The sequence below is a fragment of the Aristolochia californica genome, unplaced genomic scaffold (assembly GCF_029961685.1).
Source record: "Aristolochia californica isolate CCGP_79_NKW_82.1479 unplaced genomic scaffold, dmAriCali1.0.hap1 SCAF_3, whole genome shotgun sequence".
NCBI lineage: Eukaryota > Viridiplantae > Streptophyta > Magnoliopsida > Piperales > Aristolochiaceae > Aristolochia > Aristolochia californica.
Window position 1 is genome coordinate 8,004,380 of NW_027181992.1, and position 20,009 is coordinate 8,024,388.

At 39.8% G+C, this 20,009-nt stretch overlaps 2 protein-coding genes across 4 annotated transcripts; one reads left to right on the forward strand and one right to left on the reverse strand.

Annotated features, from left to right (window-relative positions):
- Positions 1-4,786: 4,786 nt before the first annotated feature.
- On the forward strand, positions 4,787-7,030 carry LOC137959752 (3-ketoacyl-CoA synthase 10-like). Its single transcript, XM_068807096.1, has 3 exons — positions 4,787-5,217; positions 5,569-6,194; positions 6,349-7,030. The coding sequence occupies exons 1-3, from the start codon at positions 4,807-4,809 to the stop codon at positions 6,890-6,892; spliced, it is 1,581 nt and encodes a 526-aa protein (XP_068663197.1). The 5' UTR covers positions 4,787-4,806; the 3' UTR covers positions 6,893-7,030.
- Positions 7,031-9,095: 2,065 nt separating this feature from the next.
- LOC137959751 (auxin response factor 16-like) lies at positions 9,096-18,341 on the reverse strand. Of its 3 annotated transcripts, none has more exons than XM_068807094.1 (13): positions 17,104-18,341; positions 16,334-16,446; positions 16,111-16,206; positions 15,978-16,034; positions 15,532-15,687; positions 15,343-15,427; positions 14,901-14,991; positions 14,650-14,814; positions 14,081-14,276; positions 13,685-13,823; positions 11,759-13,533; positions 9,901-10,091; positions 9,096-9,804 (listed from the first exon to the last, which is right to left on the reverse strand). In XM_068807094.1, the coding sequence occupies exons 1-13, from the start codon at positions 17,141-17,143 to the stop codon at positions 9,624-9,626; spliced, it is 3,285 nt and encodes a 1,094-aa protein (XP_068663195.1). In that variant the 5' UTR covers positions 17,144-18,341; the 3' UTR covers positions 9,096-9,623. The 3 variants fall into 3 exon arrangements, with proteins under 3 accessions (XP_068663195.1, XP_068663194.1, XP_068663196.1); XM_068807093.1 differs by having other exon boundaries at positions 11,759-13,551; XM_068807095.1 differs by lacking the exons at positions 16,334-16,446; positions 17,104-18,341 and having other exon boundaries at positions 11,759-13,551; positions 15,978-16,018; positions 16,111-16,136.
- Between the last annotated feature and the right edge of the window lie 1,668 nt (positions 18,342-20,009).

Below are 20,009 nucleotides of genomic sequence, written 5' to 3' on the forward strand. Positions count from 1 at the left end.
AACAATCATATTCGGTTCTACAAACCCCTCTCGATGTCAAGAATTTGCTAAAATAATGAAGAAAGAATTTGAGATGAGTTTAATGGGTGAACTCACATTCTTCTTGGGACTTCAAGTAATGCAAACTGAAAATTGAACTTTCATAAATCTGTCCAAATACACTAAATGATTGCTTAAAAGATTCAATATTGAAAATCTTAAGTCAATTAGCATACCCATGAGTTCATCCTTGAAACTTGGCATAGACAACTCAAGTAGGGCCGTAGATTAAAAAAACTCTGTAGAAGTATGATAGGATCCTTACTTTACCTATCTACCAGTAGACCGGACATAATGTTCTCGGTATGCCTGTGTTAGATTTCAATCTAACCCTAGAGAATCTCACTTAGTGGCTATGAAAAGAATTTTCTGTGACCTACTTGGCACACCCAACTTAGGTCTTTGGTACTCAAATTCATCTGTCATTGATCTGGTAGGTTACTCTGATGCCAATTTTGTTGGATGTAAAATTGACATAAAGAGTATGAGTGGTAGCTACCAACTATTTGGAAATATGCTCGTCTCTTGATTTTCCAAGAAACAACATTCAACAAACTTATCTACCACAATGGCTGAATACATAACTTGTGGAAGTTGTTGTGCTCAACGTTTTTGGATGAAACACCAACAAGATGATTATGACTTAGAGTAAAGTGAAATCAGTGCTAATAAAAAATGGCTAGTTTGGATTGGGAAATTTATAAATACCCTACCAAACCTCCCATTGAGAAGTTAATGAGATTTTATTAGCATAACTAAAACAATCTATTAGCATCCTTTTGAAATTCCTTTATAAGTTCCATTTTGAGAAAGAGAGTCTATTTTGCATATCGTTTCCATTTCTTTCTCAATTCCAACTCCTTGCGTAATTTTTGACAAGCTTCTATTTATGCCATTGTGCATCAAAGATTGGAAGCTTGTAACTCTCAAAGAGAAGGTGCTTTCCTTGTTTTTAAAGGGTGTAAGTTTTACCTTTGTAATTTTTCTATTCTTGATAGGTTCATCTAGAACCTTGTTAAATCTAGATTGAAAAGTTTGCTAGAGCTAGAATCTAGTTAATCTTTTGGAGAGTTAGAGAGGGCGAGAAAGAAAGTGGTAATCATGTATTTGAGCATACACGTGGCTTAAAGGAGAGTCAAAATCTCATTCATGTAATTCCAAGATAATATTATGATTATTAGTGGAATTTCCAAAGCACAGGTTCTTGGGCGGTGAATTAAGGGCGGTGAATTAAGGGAACATTGATAATAAAACATTTGGTTTTCAATTACAGTGTGTGGATTTTGTCTCCTTACTTTCATTTTTTTACTTTATTTTCCACAAACTTTAAGTTCAAAATTGCAAAAACTCGATTCATGCCCCCTCTTGAGAAGCCACCTAGGCCAACATCTTATTCTGAACCAATTAAATACACTTGGTCAACTAAATATGAACTTAAGACCTTCCACTTTGAAATTGTTAGATGTTTAGAATATTACTTGTGGGATAAAACAATGAAATCGGTATTTTAATTTGAGGTGCTTTTGATTGTTGTCCCCTATTTGAGAAACCACTCCAATTTTATCTTGAGCTTTAAAATTGAAATCAAGTCATTACAGACTAATTGAGTTACCATTATATAGGATTGCAACATAGGATAGTTGTGCTTATCTTTTATGCTTGTATTGTTATATTTTCCCAACTAAGAGGTTATTGTAAAGGGCTGAATTGTAACGCAAGTACTCCTTAAAAGCACAGATCGTTTTGTGTAGGCAAGACAACCCATCATCTCAACTAGAATGAGAGAAGCTTAATTAGCAAGGAATTAACTATTGGTAAGCCCTTTGTGTGTTTGTGTTGCTTAGTTGAGGGTAAAGGCTATTAAGCCTTATTTGTTGTTGTTAAAAATCTTTTTTTAGGTCTAGGTAAGTGTACCTAGTTGTAGCTAACTGTAAATCTGTATGAGGACCGATGTCATCAAGATGTCCCTTTATGGGTCAAGGTTTGTGTATCCTTGAGTTATTCTAAATCAATTTATGGGTTTGAGCAAGTGTGCCTAGTTAGTTGTTAGAAAAATCCCTTTGTGGGTCTAGGCTATAAGCCTAGTTTACTATTGTAAATCTATATAAGGGAGTGTATTGTAAATTAGGTATTGTAGTCAATTGAATGGTATAAGCCCCTGGGTGGGGAGCATTATAATTGACACTTGAGACGCTTAGCTACAAATATCATTTGGCTTCCCAAACATAGTGAATTAACTATAAGTTATAAGCACCTTTGAGAGTACATTAGCAACTCGAGTTTGGATTATACACCACTATAAATTCTTGATTTTGAAATTAATATTGCACATTGGAATTATTAAAGAGTGTGTACATACAAAGGTTTAAGTAAAAATAAGATTAGTAACAAAATCAACAAATGTTTTTACCCTCTCCCCTCTGGCTTTGTTCCTCATGGGACCTAATAATTATGATTGTAAGTTTTGTAAATCTTTCAGTGGCCTAAAAAAAGTTCCTTGTTCATGGTTTTGATCACTTCAACACATTTTTGCTCTATTTTGGGTTTCACATTAGTAATGTTGACTCTTCCTTGTTTACTCATTTCTATTCTCATGGGCTTAGATGGTTAGAACCTAAACTGTGAGTTTAACTTAGATATCATCAAGATTATTTATTTATATTCAAGTGACAACTAGTTCCAACAGTGTTCTTCATCAATATAAGTAGTTAAATGTTTTTTGACCTAAAACTGGCATGTACTCATGTTCTCTTGTTTCACACTTTTCAGTTCCCAATATTAAAACCAATACACTTACAGTCCCCTTTATACCAATCACATTCTATCATATCATGTAGATACATGTATGCATGATCAACTTTAATTTTTAACTAGCTAAAAGGATACTCAATTACATGATTAAGGGAATTTTTCCATTTAGGCATTACCTTTATCCTTCTCCTTCTTACATGTTAGTTTTTACTTGGTATTTCTGATACTGACTGGAGTGGGTGTCCCTCTACTCTTTCAGAGCAGGCAAATGGACGTGATCATTCACCCAATATCGTCCAAATCTAGGAGACATAAAACGAGTAACAACATCTATTCCATTAAAAGAAAGAGTGATTGCTCGAAGTTCTCTACCCAGGTCTCATGTCGTTTCTTCTTTTATGTAAGTTTTGGAGACAGACGGATGGCTCTGAAAGTATCTCAAGAGCCTCATCGTACACTCTTTAGTCTAATCTCTCTCGGTCGATATTTATGGAATTGGAGACGGAAAATTATTGCTGTGGAATTTGGAGCTTCGTGATTTACTCCAACATCCTTGCTTTATCTCTTCCATGTGGAATTGAAAGCTTACCATCTGCTCATGACGGCAGTTATACCCTCTGCTCAGAAATTTATTTTGTCATTTTCGCAAGGTTTTAAAAGCTGAGCTCATGCTGCTGACCCAATCAATGGTGTATTTATGATGGCCATCCGTCAACCATACGAAGCCTTAGACGCTGCAGTTATCCATTTGACTTCTCCTTCCTACAACACTAATTTATTGTCTTTTTCTTTAAAAAAGAAGAAAAAACATACACCAGTGTTGTGGTCAATAACTTGCTCCCTTTGTTCTGCAACCAGAAACAGAAGTGGCATTTTTCAGATGGAGAAGATGAAGAAAACGGTATGTTGTGATTTACTTCTGTCATGAATGGTCTGTAAACAATTAAGGCATGGAGAAGAATCCAGAGTATCCATGAGTTTCCGGTTCCAACAAATGAACAAGCTAAAAATGCTGGGCATTAAAAGAAGAACCATAGAAGCAGAGAAGAGGAGCAGAAGAGTGATTGAACGAGGGTAAGGTCATATAAAGGCGCTTCTGTCTGCAGTTGAGCTAAAAGATACGGGTATTTAACTGAGACCCTTAAAACTGTCAGCGCCTCTTCCTCTTAATTCTTCTCTTTCTATAATGGCGAGGCTCCTATTTTGTAAGAGTTCTTTTGGTAAGAATTCTCCCATGGGTAAATATACTTCCCGCTTCAGAAAACAACTGAACCTTGATTCTTAGCTGTTCATTGCCTGGACTTAGTTTCCTTCTACGGAGGAATTAAGTTTGAGCCGCTTCTACTACTGTAATAGGTAATGCAGTCAACTAAAACGACTTGACAAACTTGGATCTTCACATCTTTTTACGAAGATTGAAAAGTTTTGGAAGATATTATTCCTGTCTGTTCAAGATCTGTCACCGGCCTGTCAACTTCTGTGCTTGCTAGGATTTGAAAATGTCTTCCTCAACCAATGAACAGAAGTGGAGGCTTGCTTACATTTCCGTCAACTCCAACTTGACCATACTCAGTGTCTCCCCCGACAACTTATTTTCTAATGGAGAAGATGGGAAGGGGAGAAGAAAGAGAATAAAAAGCGAGGGAGAAAGAGAGGGAAAGAAATGTCTCTCCTGATGATTTTCGAGGAGAATAATTCCGGGCTTGTCTCGACCGGAAATCTTTCCCTGAAAAATTAAATAATTTTTCATACTCGAACCCTAAGCAACGAAGGAGCAAAACTGTCTTTTCACACAAGTTCGTAAAACAAAAGAAACGAAAAGGAATTTAACAGACTTTGAATTCCCTAGTGTCTAAACTCCACTGCATTCAAGAGCTTCATTCATGGCGGTTCCAACCACACTCACAAGTTGGGTGCATACATTAACTATCCTCCACCCACCGTTCTTATAAGTCCCGTCATCTCTCTCCATTTCGTCATATCTCTCTCTCCGAATATCTTCTCTTTTCTCTTCCCATGGCTGGCGAACAGTCGCTGCTCTCGACGGAGATCGTCAATCGGGGCATCGAGGCCACCGGACCTGATGCCGGCTCCCAGACTTTCTCAGTCAGGGTGCGAAGGCGTCTGCCCGACTTTCTCCAATCAGTGAACCTCAAGTACGTGAAGTTGGGCTATCACTACCTCATCAATCACGGGATTTATTTGGCGACCATTCCACTTCTGCTGGTAGTATTCAGCGCGGAGGTGGGCAGTCTGAGCAGGGAGGAGCTGTGGACTAAGTTATGGGACGAGAAGAGCTACGAACTGGCCACCGTGCTGGCGGCCTTCAGCGTGCTTGTTTTCACTGCTTGCGTCTACTTCATCTCACGCCCTCTCCCCGTGTACCTGGTTGACTTCGCTTGCTATCGTCCTCCCGATGAGCTCAAGGTATGCTCTCAGATTTTACCTGCGCGTGGGCCAGCTCCATGCTCTCTCTTTTTCGCTTTTGCATTTGAGGATATTTTGGCTACGCCTTCGCTTTCTGTCAGTCCATTGGATTAATGCGTCTGGACTCCGGAGTGTTTAATGGAGCTTTGACCCAAAGACCCAAGTCCTTAAAGCTATAAATTGTTCTTTAGATATTAAAAATCTGGGTTTCTTTTAAAGTTTTTCAAAAATCAAGTCAAATTGATATCTTCAACAAGAAATAGTAAAATTTTAGAATCACAAATTTGAATAATTTTCTCTTTGATCAAGTTACTGAATGCACGGCGATGCGATTTTTCCCTTTTTTTTCAGGTATCTAAGACTGAATTCATCGAGCATGCTCGCAAATCGGGTAAATTCGATGAAGCAAGCCTAGAGTTCCAAAGCCAACTCCTGAAATTCTCGGGCATAGGGGATGAAACTTATATCCCAAAGGCGATCATGTCGTCGGAGAACTGTGCGACCATGAAAGAAGGCCGGGCAGAGGCCGCCATGGTCATCTTCGGTGCCCTGGACGAACTGTTCGAGAAATGCCGGATTCGACCGAAAGACGTGGGTGTCTTGGTGGTGAATTGCAGCCTCTTCAACCCCACCCCATCTCTCTCGGCCATGATCATCAACCACTACAAGATGAGGGGCAACATCCTGAGTTTTAACCTTGGAGGGATGGGATGTAGCGCAGGGATCATCGCGCTTGACTTGGCGCAAGATATGCTCCAGGCCAACTCCAACAACTATGCGGTGGTGGTGAGCACTGAGATGATCACCTTCAGTTGGTACCAAGGCCGGAACCGCTCAATGCTTATTCCGAACTGCTTCTTTCGGATGGGTTGCTCCGCCGTCCTGCTGTCCAACCGGAGGAGAGACTTCCACCGAGCCAAGTACAGACTCGAGCATATTGTTCGCACACATAAGGGTTCCGACAGTCGAAGCTTCAGGTCAGTCATCAGTTTAGGGCTTTCTCATGATATTAATCTCTTGTTCTTGATATGCATATATATGGAGAGAGAGAGAGAGAGAGGTAAAAATCAGAAAAAAGAAGTTGGTTAATTACGAATTTGACGTGGGTGAGAAACTTTTGGACTGTGACAGGGCGGTATACCAGGAGGAAGACGAGCAACGGATCAAGGGTCTGGCAATCAGCCGGGACCTGATGGAAGTTGGAGGGCACGCGCTGAAAGCGAACATTACCACTATGGGGCCCCTGGTTCTCCCCTTCTCGGAGCAACTTATCTTCTTCGCTACCCTTATCGGGCGCCACCTCTCTGGAGGCAAGGAAGGATCAAAACCCTACATTCCGGACTATAAGCTGGCTTTCGAGCACTTCTGCGTGCACGCGGCCAGCAAGAACGTCCTGGACGAACTGCAGAAGAACCTGGAGCTCAGCGACAACAACATGGAGGCTTCCAGGATGGCGCTCCACCGCTTCGGCAATACCTCGAGCAGCAGCATTTGGTACCAGCTCGCCTACCTGGAGGCCAAGGAGAAGGTCTGCCGCGGCGACCGCATCTGGCAGATCGCCTTCGGCTCCGGCTTCAAATGTAACAGTGCCGTCTGGCGATCTATGGGTCGGGTTAAGAGGCCCAGCAGGAACCCCTGGCTCCACTGCCTCGATCACTACCCTGTCACTCTCTAGAGCCATAGTGGGCGGGCCTCTCATCCTCGATTTCTAATTCAACCTCTACAGCCCATTTCGTCTTCATTTTTATCTGGAAAATAAGGGAAATTGCTTTTTATGATCGACTTAAGAACTTGAAAGATTTCATTTTTCTAATCGTTGAGAAGTTGTGCAACAAAACCCAAATCCTATTTGATAGACTCCCCAACCTTGGTTTTGTTTTTATTTTTATTTTTATTTTAAAAATATAATTACTTAGTGCTTATGAATATTATAATAAATAGAATTACATTGTGATAATATAATATGATTCATTAAATATTTATAATCGTATTTTTTTTACATTATATTTGGGTAGATACTTAGGATTAATGTACCCATTTGCTTTTACTTAGATTATTAAAATTTACCTATTAAGAGACAATTTACTTGTGTTATAATGTAACCAAATAATCTTTGCAATTAGGTTAAGTCTTCAGTACGTAAGATCTTTGGTGTTGTATAAGCTATAAAACCTTGTGTTTGTAGGCAGTGTTGAAAATCCATTTATGGGTCTAGGTTGGTGTGCCTAGTGAGTTGTTGAAAACTCTATGGGTCTAGGCTTATGTAGCCTATTGATATGCTAGAAAATACATTTGTGGGTCAAAGCAAGTCTGCCTAGTTAATTTCTATAAATTTAAGTGAGAGTGTTATTATAAGTTGGCTATTGTGGTCAATTGAGTTGTGTAAGTCCCTATCTGGGGAGAATTTTAGTTTACTTTAGTTGAAATGGTCATATTCTATATGATCAATCAATCGATTATGGTTGATCGATCATGTTTTATAATCTTGGCCTACACACGTTTGGATGATAGATCATTGGCAAGGGTTTATCGATCATTCCAGTGTCCGTTCAACTATGTTGACTTTCAAAGCATATGAATGATTTTATCTAAGTGTTCTAATGTGTTTTAAAAGATATTTATGATGTTCCTAAACATTCTTATATGCAATTTATGTCTTAGAGCTCTATTTTAAACTATTGTACTCAAATAAAGGAGTTAAGGAATACACTCTTACATTTGTGACTGAGTTTAAATATATGACTTTTAGGGTTTGTTTGGAACCCTTTAGAAAAGAAAAAAAATGAGAATTTGATTATTATTATTCCCAAAAATAGTTAGTGAAAAGGAGATTTTGATCATTATCTTATTTTTACTAACTATTTTTGGGAATAATAATGGTCAAATTTGTATTTTCTTTTGACCATTAATGCCACTTCGAGATGTCTTCCAACAAATATCAAGGGTATTTATGTCTTTTTACTTGTTATATTATGTACGGGTTTGGTAAGTCTCATAAGTGGTAGGGTTTTTTATGGCTTAAAATTGGATTTATGGCAGACTCATGTAATGAGACTACATAAGCATGCAGACTATGAAACCCCAAAAACAAAAAAAAACAAAAAATGCAAGATGGAGGAGAAATCTGTGACCGTGAGAGAAGAATCGAAGGGCAAGAAACACAGAGAGTTAAAAAGCGAGAAAGAGAAAGATAATGAGAGCCAATAGGCATTCAACGAAGAAAGAACGTAGAGAAATAAGGTTCTAATTCCGAATGGAGCCATGAAAAGTTGGTATGGTTTAGGGAGATTAGAGTTATGTAGAGAAAGAAGAGAATGAAGTTCATGTATAGAAGAGTATATGTTAAGGATAGTACCACATATATTAGTAAGTACAAAGATCGTGCGTTTATCAGTTGGCAGAACAAGTTTCCTAAGTGGATAGTCATTTTGGGAAAGGGCTTTCGACCCAATTTAACATGGTATAAGAGGAAGGTTTTCATATGTAAACATCCACCCAAATTATCCGCGTACCTACACATGAGGGAGAATGTTAAGGATAGTGCCACATATATTAGTGAGTACAAAAATTTTGCGTTTATTAATTGATAGAAAAGGTTTCCCAAATAGCTAGTCATTTTGGGATAGAACCTTCAACCCAATTTAACAGTATAGATGAATCATGTAAATTCATGTGAAAGACTTGTCTCAGTCAATGGTTTGGCTCAATGACAACTACACTCCCAAACAACGCCTTTGAAGCTAATGTCCTAATTGTTTTCCAGTTTGGCTTTGCATTTGTTTACGAGTTGGGTCTGTTATGTGAGATGCCGGATATATAAGCCAAGGAATAGATATGGCTTTCCCTTTAATCTTCATCAATTTGTTTTACTTCCCCAACAAGCATTGACGAAAATCTTCTCAAGAGGCAAAAGCACAGCATTTGTGTCATATATTTAACAATAGATTGTCCGGAAGCCTCTTCTGCTTTCGCGTTTAAGCTACCAAACATTGCTGTGTTGCCCAGAAAACCATAAAAAGCGAAAAATGGAGAGCTGCACTCGTGATCACATGAGCATGGGCACTTTTATACGTTACAAGAACTCAAGAAGCCTTTCAACCTTCGCCTATGGATTGTGCTCGAGAGGGCTAATCGCTATTAGCAGAAACCTTGAGCTGTCCTTAATAGTTTTATCAAACTCGAAACCCTGCCCAAAAAATAATTATATCCGCTACAGATAGTTAACGCCGGCCAGGTCTCTTTACGTGGAACCCATAATCACCTTCATGCGCTTGACTCCTCCGTGCTCTGGCTCCTTCAGGTTAACCACCAGTAAAAGCTTTGGAAGCCCACGGGGATTAAGAACGAAAACATCCCTGATGATCAAGAAATCAACACATCATCTTGAATCCCTTCTATTAGCTTGTTCACCGATCAAGTGAAGCAGCAGAATTATCATCGTAATGGCCCCTCCATGCATTCCCGCTGTCTGATCCGCTGCATGCTTGATTCTGCACGGCCATATTAACCAAGTCACCATCTAAACTCATCTGCTGAACTTCTACAGATGACAATATCTTGATGCTCTGTACACAGCTAACAAATTCCCTGTGGTTGGATTCAAAGCAAGGAAACGGATGTTAGATCGTGCCAGAACAGGCTGAGGAATCGAAATCTTATAGCGCCTGGAAGACGGCCACTTACTCCCATGGATCGTCTCCAACGAGTAAAATATCATCCTCATGATCCACGTAAACCAACTTCCAGTCAGTCCTGTGTGGATCCTCCAGCTGACCCTCGATCCCAAACATGCATGCAAGATCATGTCTAAGATCATCATAGCCCCTGTACCGAGTGACATCGATAGACCTTCCTACTGAACCACGCTTGTGAACCTTCAATATCCAAACTAAAATTGTTCAGTACATCAGAAAAAGTGGATATAAAAGAAAAAAAGAATTAAGGAAAGCATCTAATCTTCAATTGAAACATTCGAGTTCGCAGGAGCATTCCCCTGAGCTGGTGTAGTCATTTTGAGGTGCGTTCATGAAATGCTCGCAAAGGATTAAGTATACAATTTCATAGGCAGAAGGATAAGAAGGGGATGGTTGTTGCTTCCATTTCAGAAAAGAAATGGAGAATTATGTAATTAACTGCCCCACATACAGTGTAATTAAACGATATTATGCTTAGCATTTTCTAAAACATAAAACTCTTCCACGATAAAGATCAGATACCCAGTTGTTTGTTCCCTGCAAAGTTAATAAACGATTAGGAACTATCATTTTATCATAGAGGCAATAGCAAAGCCAAACTAGTACTAATTCCGTGGGCCTAACTTCCTTACACTCTGTGAGCTACCACAGGCACAATAAATAAATCCAGGACAGACATTTCATCACTTATTTTTAAAGCTTCTTAATTACTAATTCAGATGACAATCAAAGCTAACAAGGCCACAAATTCACCTCATTAAAAACACCTCTTTTAATCACTCTGCGAGCATATTTGTAATCAATTTTAGAAAATGCATGTATAGATGCACGGGTAACCTCCTTAAAATGGGTAATAATACAAAATTGAGGCCAGCAACTGAATCAGTGGCTTGGCTGGTTTCATTTTCACCCATTGAAATTGGATGTTGAACCACCTTAAGGTCATGCAGTTATGACCATATACCTAAGAGAACAGGAAACAAAATGGGAAACTCAAAAAAGCTATCAAAAGAAATTATGAGAGCCACAAAATTAAGAAGCTGATAGAAAACTTTTTAGAAGATTCTAATAAACATCAGAAACTAAAAAAAAATTGAGTAAAAGGTGGGAATAAAAAAAACTAAATAAAAATTATTAGCAACTTATGCAAAATTTGAAATAATGCATATATTAAATACTATAATTGATGATTCAAAGAATCACAATAAATGACAAGCAAAATTACAATAAAATTGACTTTGAGTAGAAACAAAATACAATTAAATTTTTCACCGACAACTATTTCTTTAGAAGAAACATATAAAATAGGATTTTATGTGAATCGTCAGTTAGTTTTCAATTAAACAGACTAAAGATTTCTTCCAAATGTTTTCTATAAAACTAAGTAAAAGTTTTATTTAAGCCCCCAAACATGTTTTCTAAGGACAAAGGTTCTTCAAGAAGAGTTTCTATGACTACAGTCATGACCAATGAGTGATCCTTAAAACTTTTGACGAAACGTATTGGTACCAAGTCATAGCACAGGGGCAGCATTCTGCAGTGGATAGTCAAGTAGTTCAAATGGTGCAAGTTATTGTTGCTCAAGGACTTTTGAGGGATTAGTTTCCAATTTGGAATTTCATAAGTCCGCCATGGACAAAATGAACCTAGCCACTTAGGCCAGACTAGTTTACTAGTTAAACTAGATTAGATGGCTAGTTTTCTGGTTTTTAGGAAGCATGGTTTTTGGGTATACAAATCAGAAAGGACTCTTGAGTTTTGGTTCAACCCAGTCCAAGGGACTTGTTTCATCCATTTTAACAAGTTGCAACAAGCTTGTGTTGAAGACAAAGGAAGTAGAGGCATACCTTAGTGAAAGTCCTCATCCGCTGAGACTGTTGACTGGCCCATGCTACTCTGTTAAGGACCCCATTTTCATTACCAATAGGTTCACTTGAACAGCTAGGTTTAAATGACATGTCAGGCACCCCAAATGACTGAGAACTCATTCCTGCAGTAGATAATTCTGTCTCTATGTCTTTCTGATTATTGTAACTGGCAAGTAAATTCTGAAGATCCTTCCCTGAACCAAATCCTCTAGACAACAGAGTATCAGGCGTAAAACCATCGATATTAACTCCAAAGAGAAGATTATTCCGAGGGTCAACTTGAACTTCCCCGTCCAAACCAAATGAAGGCAGGTTAAAATTTTGCTGAATGCTTCCATCAATAACAAAAGAGGTTGCTGATGAGGAAGCATCCAACTGTTCAGTAACAGCACTACCATGAAATGCCAATTGATCTGATTCCTTTGTGGTGGGTAACTCATTCTTAACGCGAATGTCTGACTTAATTTGCATGTCTGGTACCAAATTATTGGCAGGTCCATGCCGAATCGCCATATCCTCCAAAAGTGGTGGACCTTGCTGGGTCCTGTTTGACATACTTGTTGAGGATACATGACAGTTATTTGTTGAAGGTGAGGTTGAACATGAGGGAGCATCTGCATCTGTAAGAGTGGAATGAGCTCTACCAAGCAAGGGGGACTTGATTTGGCTCAGAATTTGATTAGATGAAATCTGCTGTGAATGGTGATGGGATGAAATTTTCTGCGCCTGATGATTGGAGGATATTTGCTGAGTTTGGTGAGCAGAGGATATTTGCAGGGATTGGCTCAGTTGAGCAGAAGAAAATTGAGTTCCACTGGGCTGCAGCTGCTGTTGTGGATGCTGATTTTGTTGCACTTTTTGATTTTGTTGCTGCTGTTGAGGTACCGGAGAAGGAAACTGAGGGTTTATTTGTGAAAGCAATTGCTGCTGCTGCTGCAATTTTTGCAGTAACTGCAGCTGAAGGTGATGTTGTGTTAATGGCAGCTGTGGCAATTGTTGCTGCTGTTGCCTCTGAGCGAGATTCTGTTGTTGTTGGTCATTTTGTGACTGAAACTGAAAACTTTGTGATTGGACTGAAACCTCACTAGGTAGATGAGAATTTTGTTGAGATTGTGAGTTTGATCCAACAAACTTCTGCTGTTGGAGTTGGGAGTTTTGTAAAGTTTGCTGTGCAAGTTGATTCTGAATCTGAGACTGTGGAAGTGTTTGGTTAATGAAAGACAACTGCTGTCTTCGCTGAGACTGTTCGACAACACTAGGACCAATAAAATGGGATCTCTGGTGTTGTTGATGTTGCTGCTGTTGATGTTGCTGCTGTTGTTGTTGTTGTTGCTGCTGCTGTTGTGCTTGTGGCAGTGTTGGTGTTGCTGAATTAATAATTGTTGGTCGTTGTTGTGGTTGTTGCAGCTGGTGAGGCCATGTGAGAGGTTGCTGTGAAAGTTGTTCTGGTTGTGTGACAGGTTGATTTGGTTTTGGAATATTGAACTGTGAATTGGATAAATGCAAGGATGCTTGTGATTGAAAATTCAAAATCTTTGAGGGATCTTCAGAATCCACATTGTTGGGCAAAGCAGTAGTAAGCATAGATGGGAAGTATCCGGATTGAGCGGCATGGCTCATTAGCTGAGGGTTCTGCTGCTGCTGCTGCATATTCATCCACTGGACCAGACTTAGGCCAGGAAAGATTGAATTTTGAGCATCCTTCATGCCCATGTCATCTGCCAGCCATGGCATAGCCCTTTTAAAAGCATTCTCTATCTCAGCCTCTTCATCTGCAAGTCACTCCTATCAACCTTTGGTAAGAAACTCTAATTTCCTGAGTTTAATTCTCTACTATTCCTGTAGGATGCTAGTAAGGCATAAAAAAAAAATATTAAACTTAGATCAATATTAAAAGTAGCTTACCAGGCATCCCTGGTTGTCTGGGGAACTTGGGCCTGAAAAAGGGAGGAGGGCATACATAGAAAGGTGTGGCAACAGGCTCAATCTCCCAAATTGAAACCCGCTTTCGTCTTTCACCAGCAGTTGATTCATCCCAATTAACCTGTCAAATACAGAAATCATCAGTGACAACTATGCAAAAGTAAAGATAAAGACGACCCCTGGAAGTGGGAATTATTTAATATGCTGATTATTTCAGTACATTGCAAGTAAGAGATCAGTAGACATCTTCTGCACCAAGTTACTTGTTAACTGCAAGGACAACATGCAACTCTAGGAGGTTCTGCATGCATACCGTTCATACGAATGAAGTAGTGGCACAAGTTACAACATACTATCTAACAGGGATTTAACAGTAACCTGAAGATTGCACCATTGTGAACCTTTCCATCGTGTGGGATCCAGATCACCAATGCCTGTAATTGTCCCCATATATCTTCGTATTCCTGATTCTTCAGTCTCAAACATCATCCTGAATCGCATGCCAAGTGAAACTTGGTTGTAGAGTGCTTTCTGATATTTTGCTAATGGAATGACAAACTCTGAAGGGCTAGTTCTGTTAAAAAAAAATCACAACATGTGATTTGAAGGGAAAGCACATAATAAGAATTAATAGTGAAAGTAATTGCAGTGTTCTGCTGCCATCCACACCCACTTTATCTTCACATCACCTGCATGTATCTCTATAAGGCCATAAGAACTGATACTTAACTGGCCATCGAATTGATGGCATACAGGACAAAGGCTATGTGGGCATATAAAAAAATTATCCTTTTCATCAATTGAATTGAATTCTCATAATATCTACAACTTCTATTGGAAAAGAAGTCACAGCTGTTTCCTATGATTTTGAAGTCACCATCTAGGTTGGGAGCCTTGATAGTTCTTCCCTCTTTCCCATTGTAAAAATAGTAGAAACAAGACAGTACCTCGGATTGTAAAATACAGTGAAGGGGCTATTATTTGCTGCAGCATGAGCTGCAGCAGCAAGAATTCCAATGTGCATACTGTCACTAGATAAGACTGACGATGATAGAGTTGGTTGCTGTCTGCTAGCACCCCTTATACCCAATAGGAGCTGTGATTTCTCATCCCTACATGAGCAGATGTCCAGATAACTCATTATTGATTCAGAAAAATGGCATATACAGTTCCTCCTATCAACACCTCAGTGGTTTACCTTATAAAAAGGACAGAATCACCAGCACAGAGTCTTTTTGTACTAACAAAGACACTCCAACCTGTAGTCAGAAGATGCCGTTTTGGTTGACCTGAAAATTAATTAAATTTTGAACTGTAAGGGAAGCATAAAAGGAGAAGAAAACGAATTAAAATACCAGCCTGCAACTTGCCAAAATATGTTTTTGATATTCAAGAATTTCACATAAATGTCAACCCATTACCAAGGAAAAAATCATTTATAGCTAACAAACCCACCAAGATAAAGATATTTATCTGCCAGAAAAATAAGGAAGCATTTTGAAACAGGAGTAGATCCAATTATGTCATTGCCATAAAAGTGAAGAGAACTTCCAGAAGTAGGAAATTCACCAATGACACAGAACCTAGTTACAAGTACAAGATGATGACCATCAAAGGTAAGCCCTGGGACAAGAAAATACCACGATAAATATGTCGGAATGTCCAAGCAAAATCATGCAAGTCTCTGGCCATTATCTCTTGAGCTGGTGGTTGCATTGAAAAATCCTACCAACATGTTTGCACTTAATCACTAGAGTAGAAAAATAATAACAGCATATCATACATGTGAATGTTTAAGCATATCTAAAACCAGGAGGCATCATACATACAAGAGGAGGGAAGATTTTTTCAGCTGCACGACGTGGAACGGAAAATCCACCATGAGTGCTTGTATCACTGGCCGTCAGTGTTTTGCAGAAGAATTCAGTTGGTTGTTTGTTTTGCTTCAGGCCCATGTCAGAAGCGAGTAATGCTTCTTTATCATACTAGCACAAATGCATAGAGAAAGAGTACATCAGAAAAATAAGAAAAAATATTAGCAACAAACAAAATCCAGAAACCTGAAGTAGTATGATGAGGCTCCCTTCCTATATATAGCAACAAAGTACCAAGTGAACTTGCTGGAAAGTAGAAGAAATAGATTGAGGTTCCAGCAGTATTTCCAAAGAGAGAAAGAGGAAAATGTTTGACTCTATAACATACACCCTTGCTCCAGAATCAACCAGCATTCATTAGAACCTATGACTTACAAAAACAAAGAGGCATCTCTACCTACTTTATTCACAGGTTGAAGCGTCATCTGTGCATAAACCTCATCTGTTTCAGCATCGGCCTGATAGAAAGTAAAGGAATTAACTAAACCACATAAAAGACTGAATTCCATGAAATAACATGAGACAAAGGCTTACATGAAGAGTGACATTATGGAGGATACAGATCAACTTAGAAGGAAGCGATGGATAATTTGGGATACTATCTATCTCCTTTTGCATTGAAGCTGCAACCTGATACAGACACGAATAACAAATACTTACATAAGTCCCAAGCATTTCAATTATATGCGGTATACATAAACAATTCATATCCTAAGCATTATTATGATCTGTTAATGCAATTGCAGAACAACTATACCTGTTCACTGTGACCTTGTGGGAAGTATACAACAAGACTTCCCACAGGAGGAAGTGATACGAGTGGGCCTGCACACGCATGCCATAGTTCTGAATTGATGCTCCTTTTCTCCCCTGATCACACAAAGTTTAATATAACAGCCATCAAATCTTCCAGGAATGGCAGTCAAAAAGCAAGAAACATTTGTTTATTAGACTTTGCTATGATATCAACTACTGACAAGGTGTGGACGTCGATTATAGGCATCAATATAGGAATTTTTATTGCATATTTTGGATAATTTTTTATCCAATGAGGCTCGAATTATGATTCCATAGTTCAGAACTAAGATATATAATCATAATCTGTAATGTTAATTGGGTTGGTTTCGTCTGTTAGGCTGGAATCCCGAAAAGAGAGTCTTTAGTACCAACGTAGGACAACGCAAAACAACTGAAATAAAACCCGATGCCTAAATTCGTATCATTAGGTGGCATATGTCTTTTCAAGGGATGAAGAGATTTCTACTTGAAAGAGATGAGAGAGAAATTACAGAGAACTCCTGCCTCACCGATTTGTTTTTAAAACGGAGAAAAAAAAAATGATGGCCGATGAAAAATTAAATGCACAAGGACACAATTTTCTTTTTAGGCTAGCAGAAAAAAAAATTCAAAATTATATAAATCAAGCAAACCCGTGATAAAAAATTACTTAGAAGAATAGTCCAGATTTAACTACCAAATTTAGTAAAATAGTCCTAAATGCTAAAGTTAAAAGTTCGAGAGCTATACCATCTGAATTTGCCGGAAATCCATTTAATGGTGCCTTCATGTTGGCAGATACCGCAGTGAAGCTCTAAGAATGCGTACTGAAAATTTACCAAAGACGAAGCGTCACCCAATCTTTTTGGGTGTGAGAAATCTTGGAAAACTTCCGTTCTGTCTCAGCAACAACTTCTTCCATACTAAACTAGACGAAATCCCATCAGTATCTTTCAGTTTTATTGCAACTAGTGCCACGGGTTTTTCAGAGACAAACCCACGTTCGACTTGTAATTACGGTAGTACCTATACCAGATCCCTCAATCCTGCAATTATCTGATTGAAGTTGAACAATTATCGAAAAAACAAACTTCTCTGGCTTCCTTGCTGAGAGATGCTTTAGCTGCACATTTCAACGTTGAAACTCCAACTTCCTCACTTTCTTTGTTGAGACAAAAACCAGAACGATTTGAATATGTTTCCTGTCTAAAAACTGTGCCTCCAAGACGAATACAGAAGTCAGTAAATTTGTCGCCAGAATTCTCTTGTTCAATTGCTTGTGCGCCAGAACATTGAAAGGCACAACTGTCAAAAAAACACAGTCGGCAAGGCTTTTCCCAAGTTGAAGATTCAAGAAGAAGACACGTAACAACGACTATAGACGGGCTCTAAACAAAATTTGGTCGATTTGAATCACAATTTCTACGGAACAAGGTGAAAGAGAGAGTGATCGGAATAAAGTTACTTCATAGTTGGTAAGGAAGGATAAGGAGCCGACGAAGTTCCTCCAGCAAAACATAACAGTCTCTCATTTCCACATTGTTCTAGTTCCACTATCGAAGTAGCTGTATTGTTTTTAGTGGAGAATCAAAACAGCTCATTGAAGTAAACTTCCGCGGATAAATTGTAGCTCTTAGCAGGTCGAACAAAGAAGAACAGTAATTGCATTGAAGGGAGAGCACTACTGCCAATTTCAGTGGAAGCCCCCGCAACAGGAGAGCCTTTAGTTGAGAAACTTTAACCTCAATGTCTTCCAGCGAGATCGTAGGAAGTCCAACTTCCTTTCCGGAATTGTATATATTGCAGTAGCTGCTGCGGGGAACCTTGATACATCAGCTCCAAACTAACCGGAAATTGGCTGGGCACTTCAGGTAACGCACGCCCGCCCCGCGTGCGCGCGCGAACGAGAGCGAAAGAGAAAGAGACCGACGGAGTCGTCGGCGGATATACGGGGGTCCTCGCCGGGTAATGACGCGTTCTCAATAAGCTCGCTAGGTGTCCCTAGCCGACATGAAAAGGACGCAAGAAGGTTAAAAAAGGATCGCTTGCCCCTCCCTTCTCAGACAAACCATCCCTCAAATTCTGCCCAAATTCTTCTCAAATTCTTCGCAAATTCACTTCTTCCTGCCATTAGTTTATTCCTTGTTCCATTAAACAACACGCGACAGTCGCGATTATTCTGCCGTAAAAACCGGGAACTTTCACGTGCCATATAATAAAATGTTACAATCTCCCAATCACCATAATACCCTCAAAGACGAAAAATAACGGAAATACCGTCCCTGCCTCTTACTCCAGAGTCCATACGCGCGGCGTTACGGCTTCTGACTTTGTCTCCGGCGCACAGACCATCGGTAGACTTGCGAAAGCTGGTCTCGCCGTCAAGGATTTAGGGAATTTATCGCGTTCAAACGCGTTCCGACTTCTGTCCCGTCCATGTAGCAGCGTTTGTCGGGGCAACGACCGTCCGCAAAACAGAGAAATTAAATGCAGTGCTTGGTGATTTGACGAAGATGAGAAGACATCGGTAATTACGCCCCAAGTGCGAGCTCCTTTTCGTACACAAGAACTCGAGTATGGGCGGCGTCCATGTACATCACCAAGCTGCCTGGGGTTTTGCACTAGCTCGTGATTAAGTCCTTTAACCATCTGTGTTTTTTCTGATCTGAGAGCTGGAAGACGCCCGCAGAGAGACTGGACGGTGCGATCCGACGGTCCATATTGTGAGGGAACAGATAAGCGATGGATCACGTGGACGCAAGTGAGTCCCAAGTGAAGGGAGCGACAAAGACCAGCTTGACCGAAAGGATTCTCTCGGTCTTTGAAAAAGCGGAATTTAGAGAAGGAACAAAATGGCGCGATTAGGGAATCTTAGATCGATCTAATGGGATCTAACGTCTGAGGAGGGCTTGTCTAGTGACCGTCCACGTTTCCATGTGGTTTTCGGCAAAGTACGAGATTCCGGACCCACATGGAAGTGGAACTTGTCTTTCCTCACTTTGCTTTTTATAAAAGATTTCACAGCCTTTTATAAACAGTAAAGAAAGCACGAATTTGCTTAGCTATGGTAAATCTTTGGGTAGGGGGACGACGACGACTGACGGACGAGGAGGAGAGAACGACGAAATTGCGCCTGACATCATTACAATGTCCTTCATATAAATGGTACACGCCGGCGGGCTGTAAAGCTCCGGCCATGGAATGATTCGCTGTCACTCTTCCCAAATCCTAAAGGCTCTTCACCTTTTTGTCCATGGCCGACCACCTGCGGCCTGCCCCGCCTGACCCTCTCGTTTATTTCCTACAGAAGCATCATGTCGTACGCAGTACGCACCAAAAGCAATTAATCGCAGCGTCTCTACTTCAAGCACGGCCGAACCTCCATTCCGGTATTTTGCTATTTCGATGAGTTGTTTCTCTTCCATCGCCATACAAATCATTCAAGGCAGAATGCACAGTTCTATAGTAACCCCAGAAAAAGAAAACCACCAGAGCGAGTCTTAACTATAGTTTTTTTCTCCTCCTCAACTAGGTCAGATTCTAATCTGTTTCCTTTCTTGTGTTGCGACACTGGCAATGATGGGCAAAGGAAGAATTGACGATACCAGAGCTGCCATTTGAGGGGAGGAGAGGGGTGTAGGGCTGCCTGCTGCGAC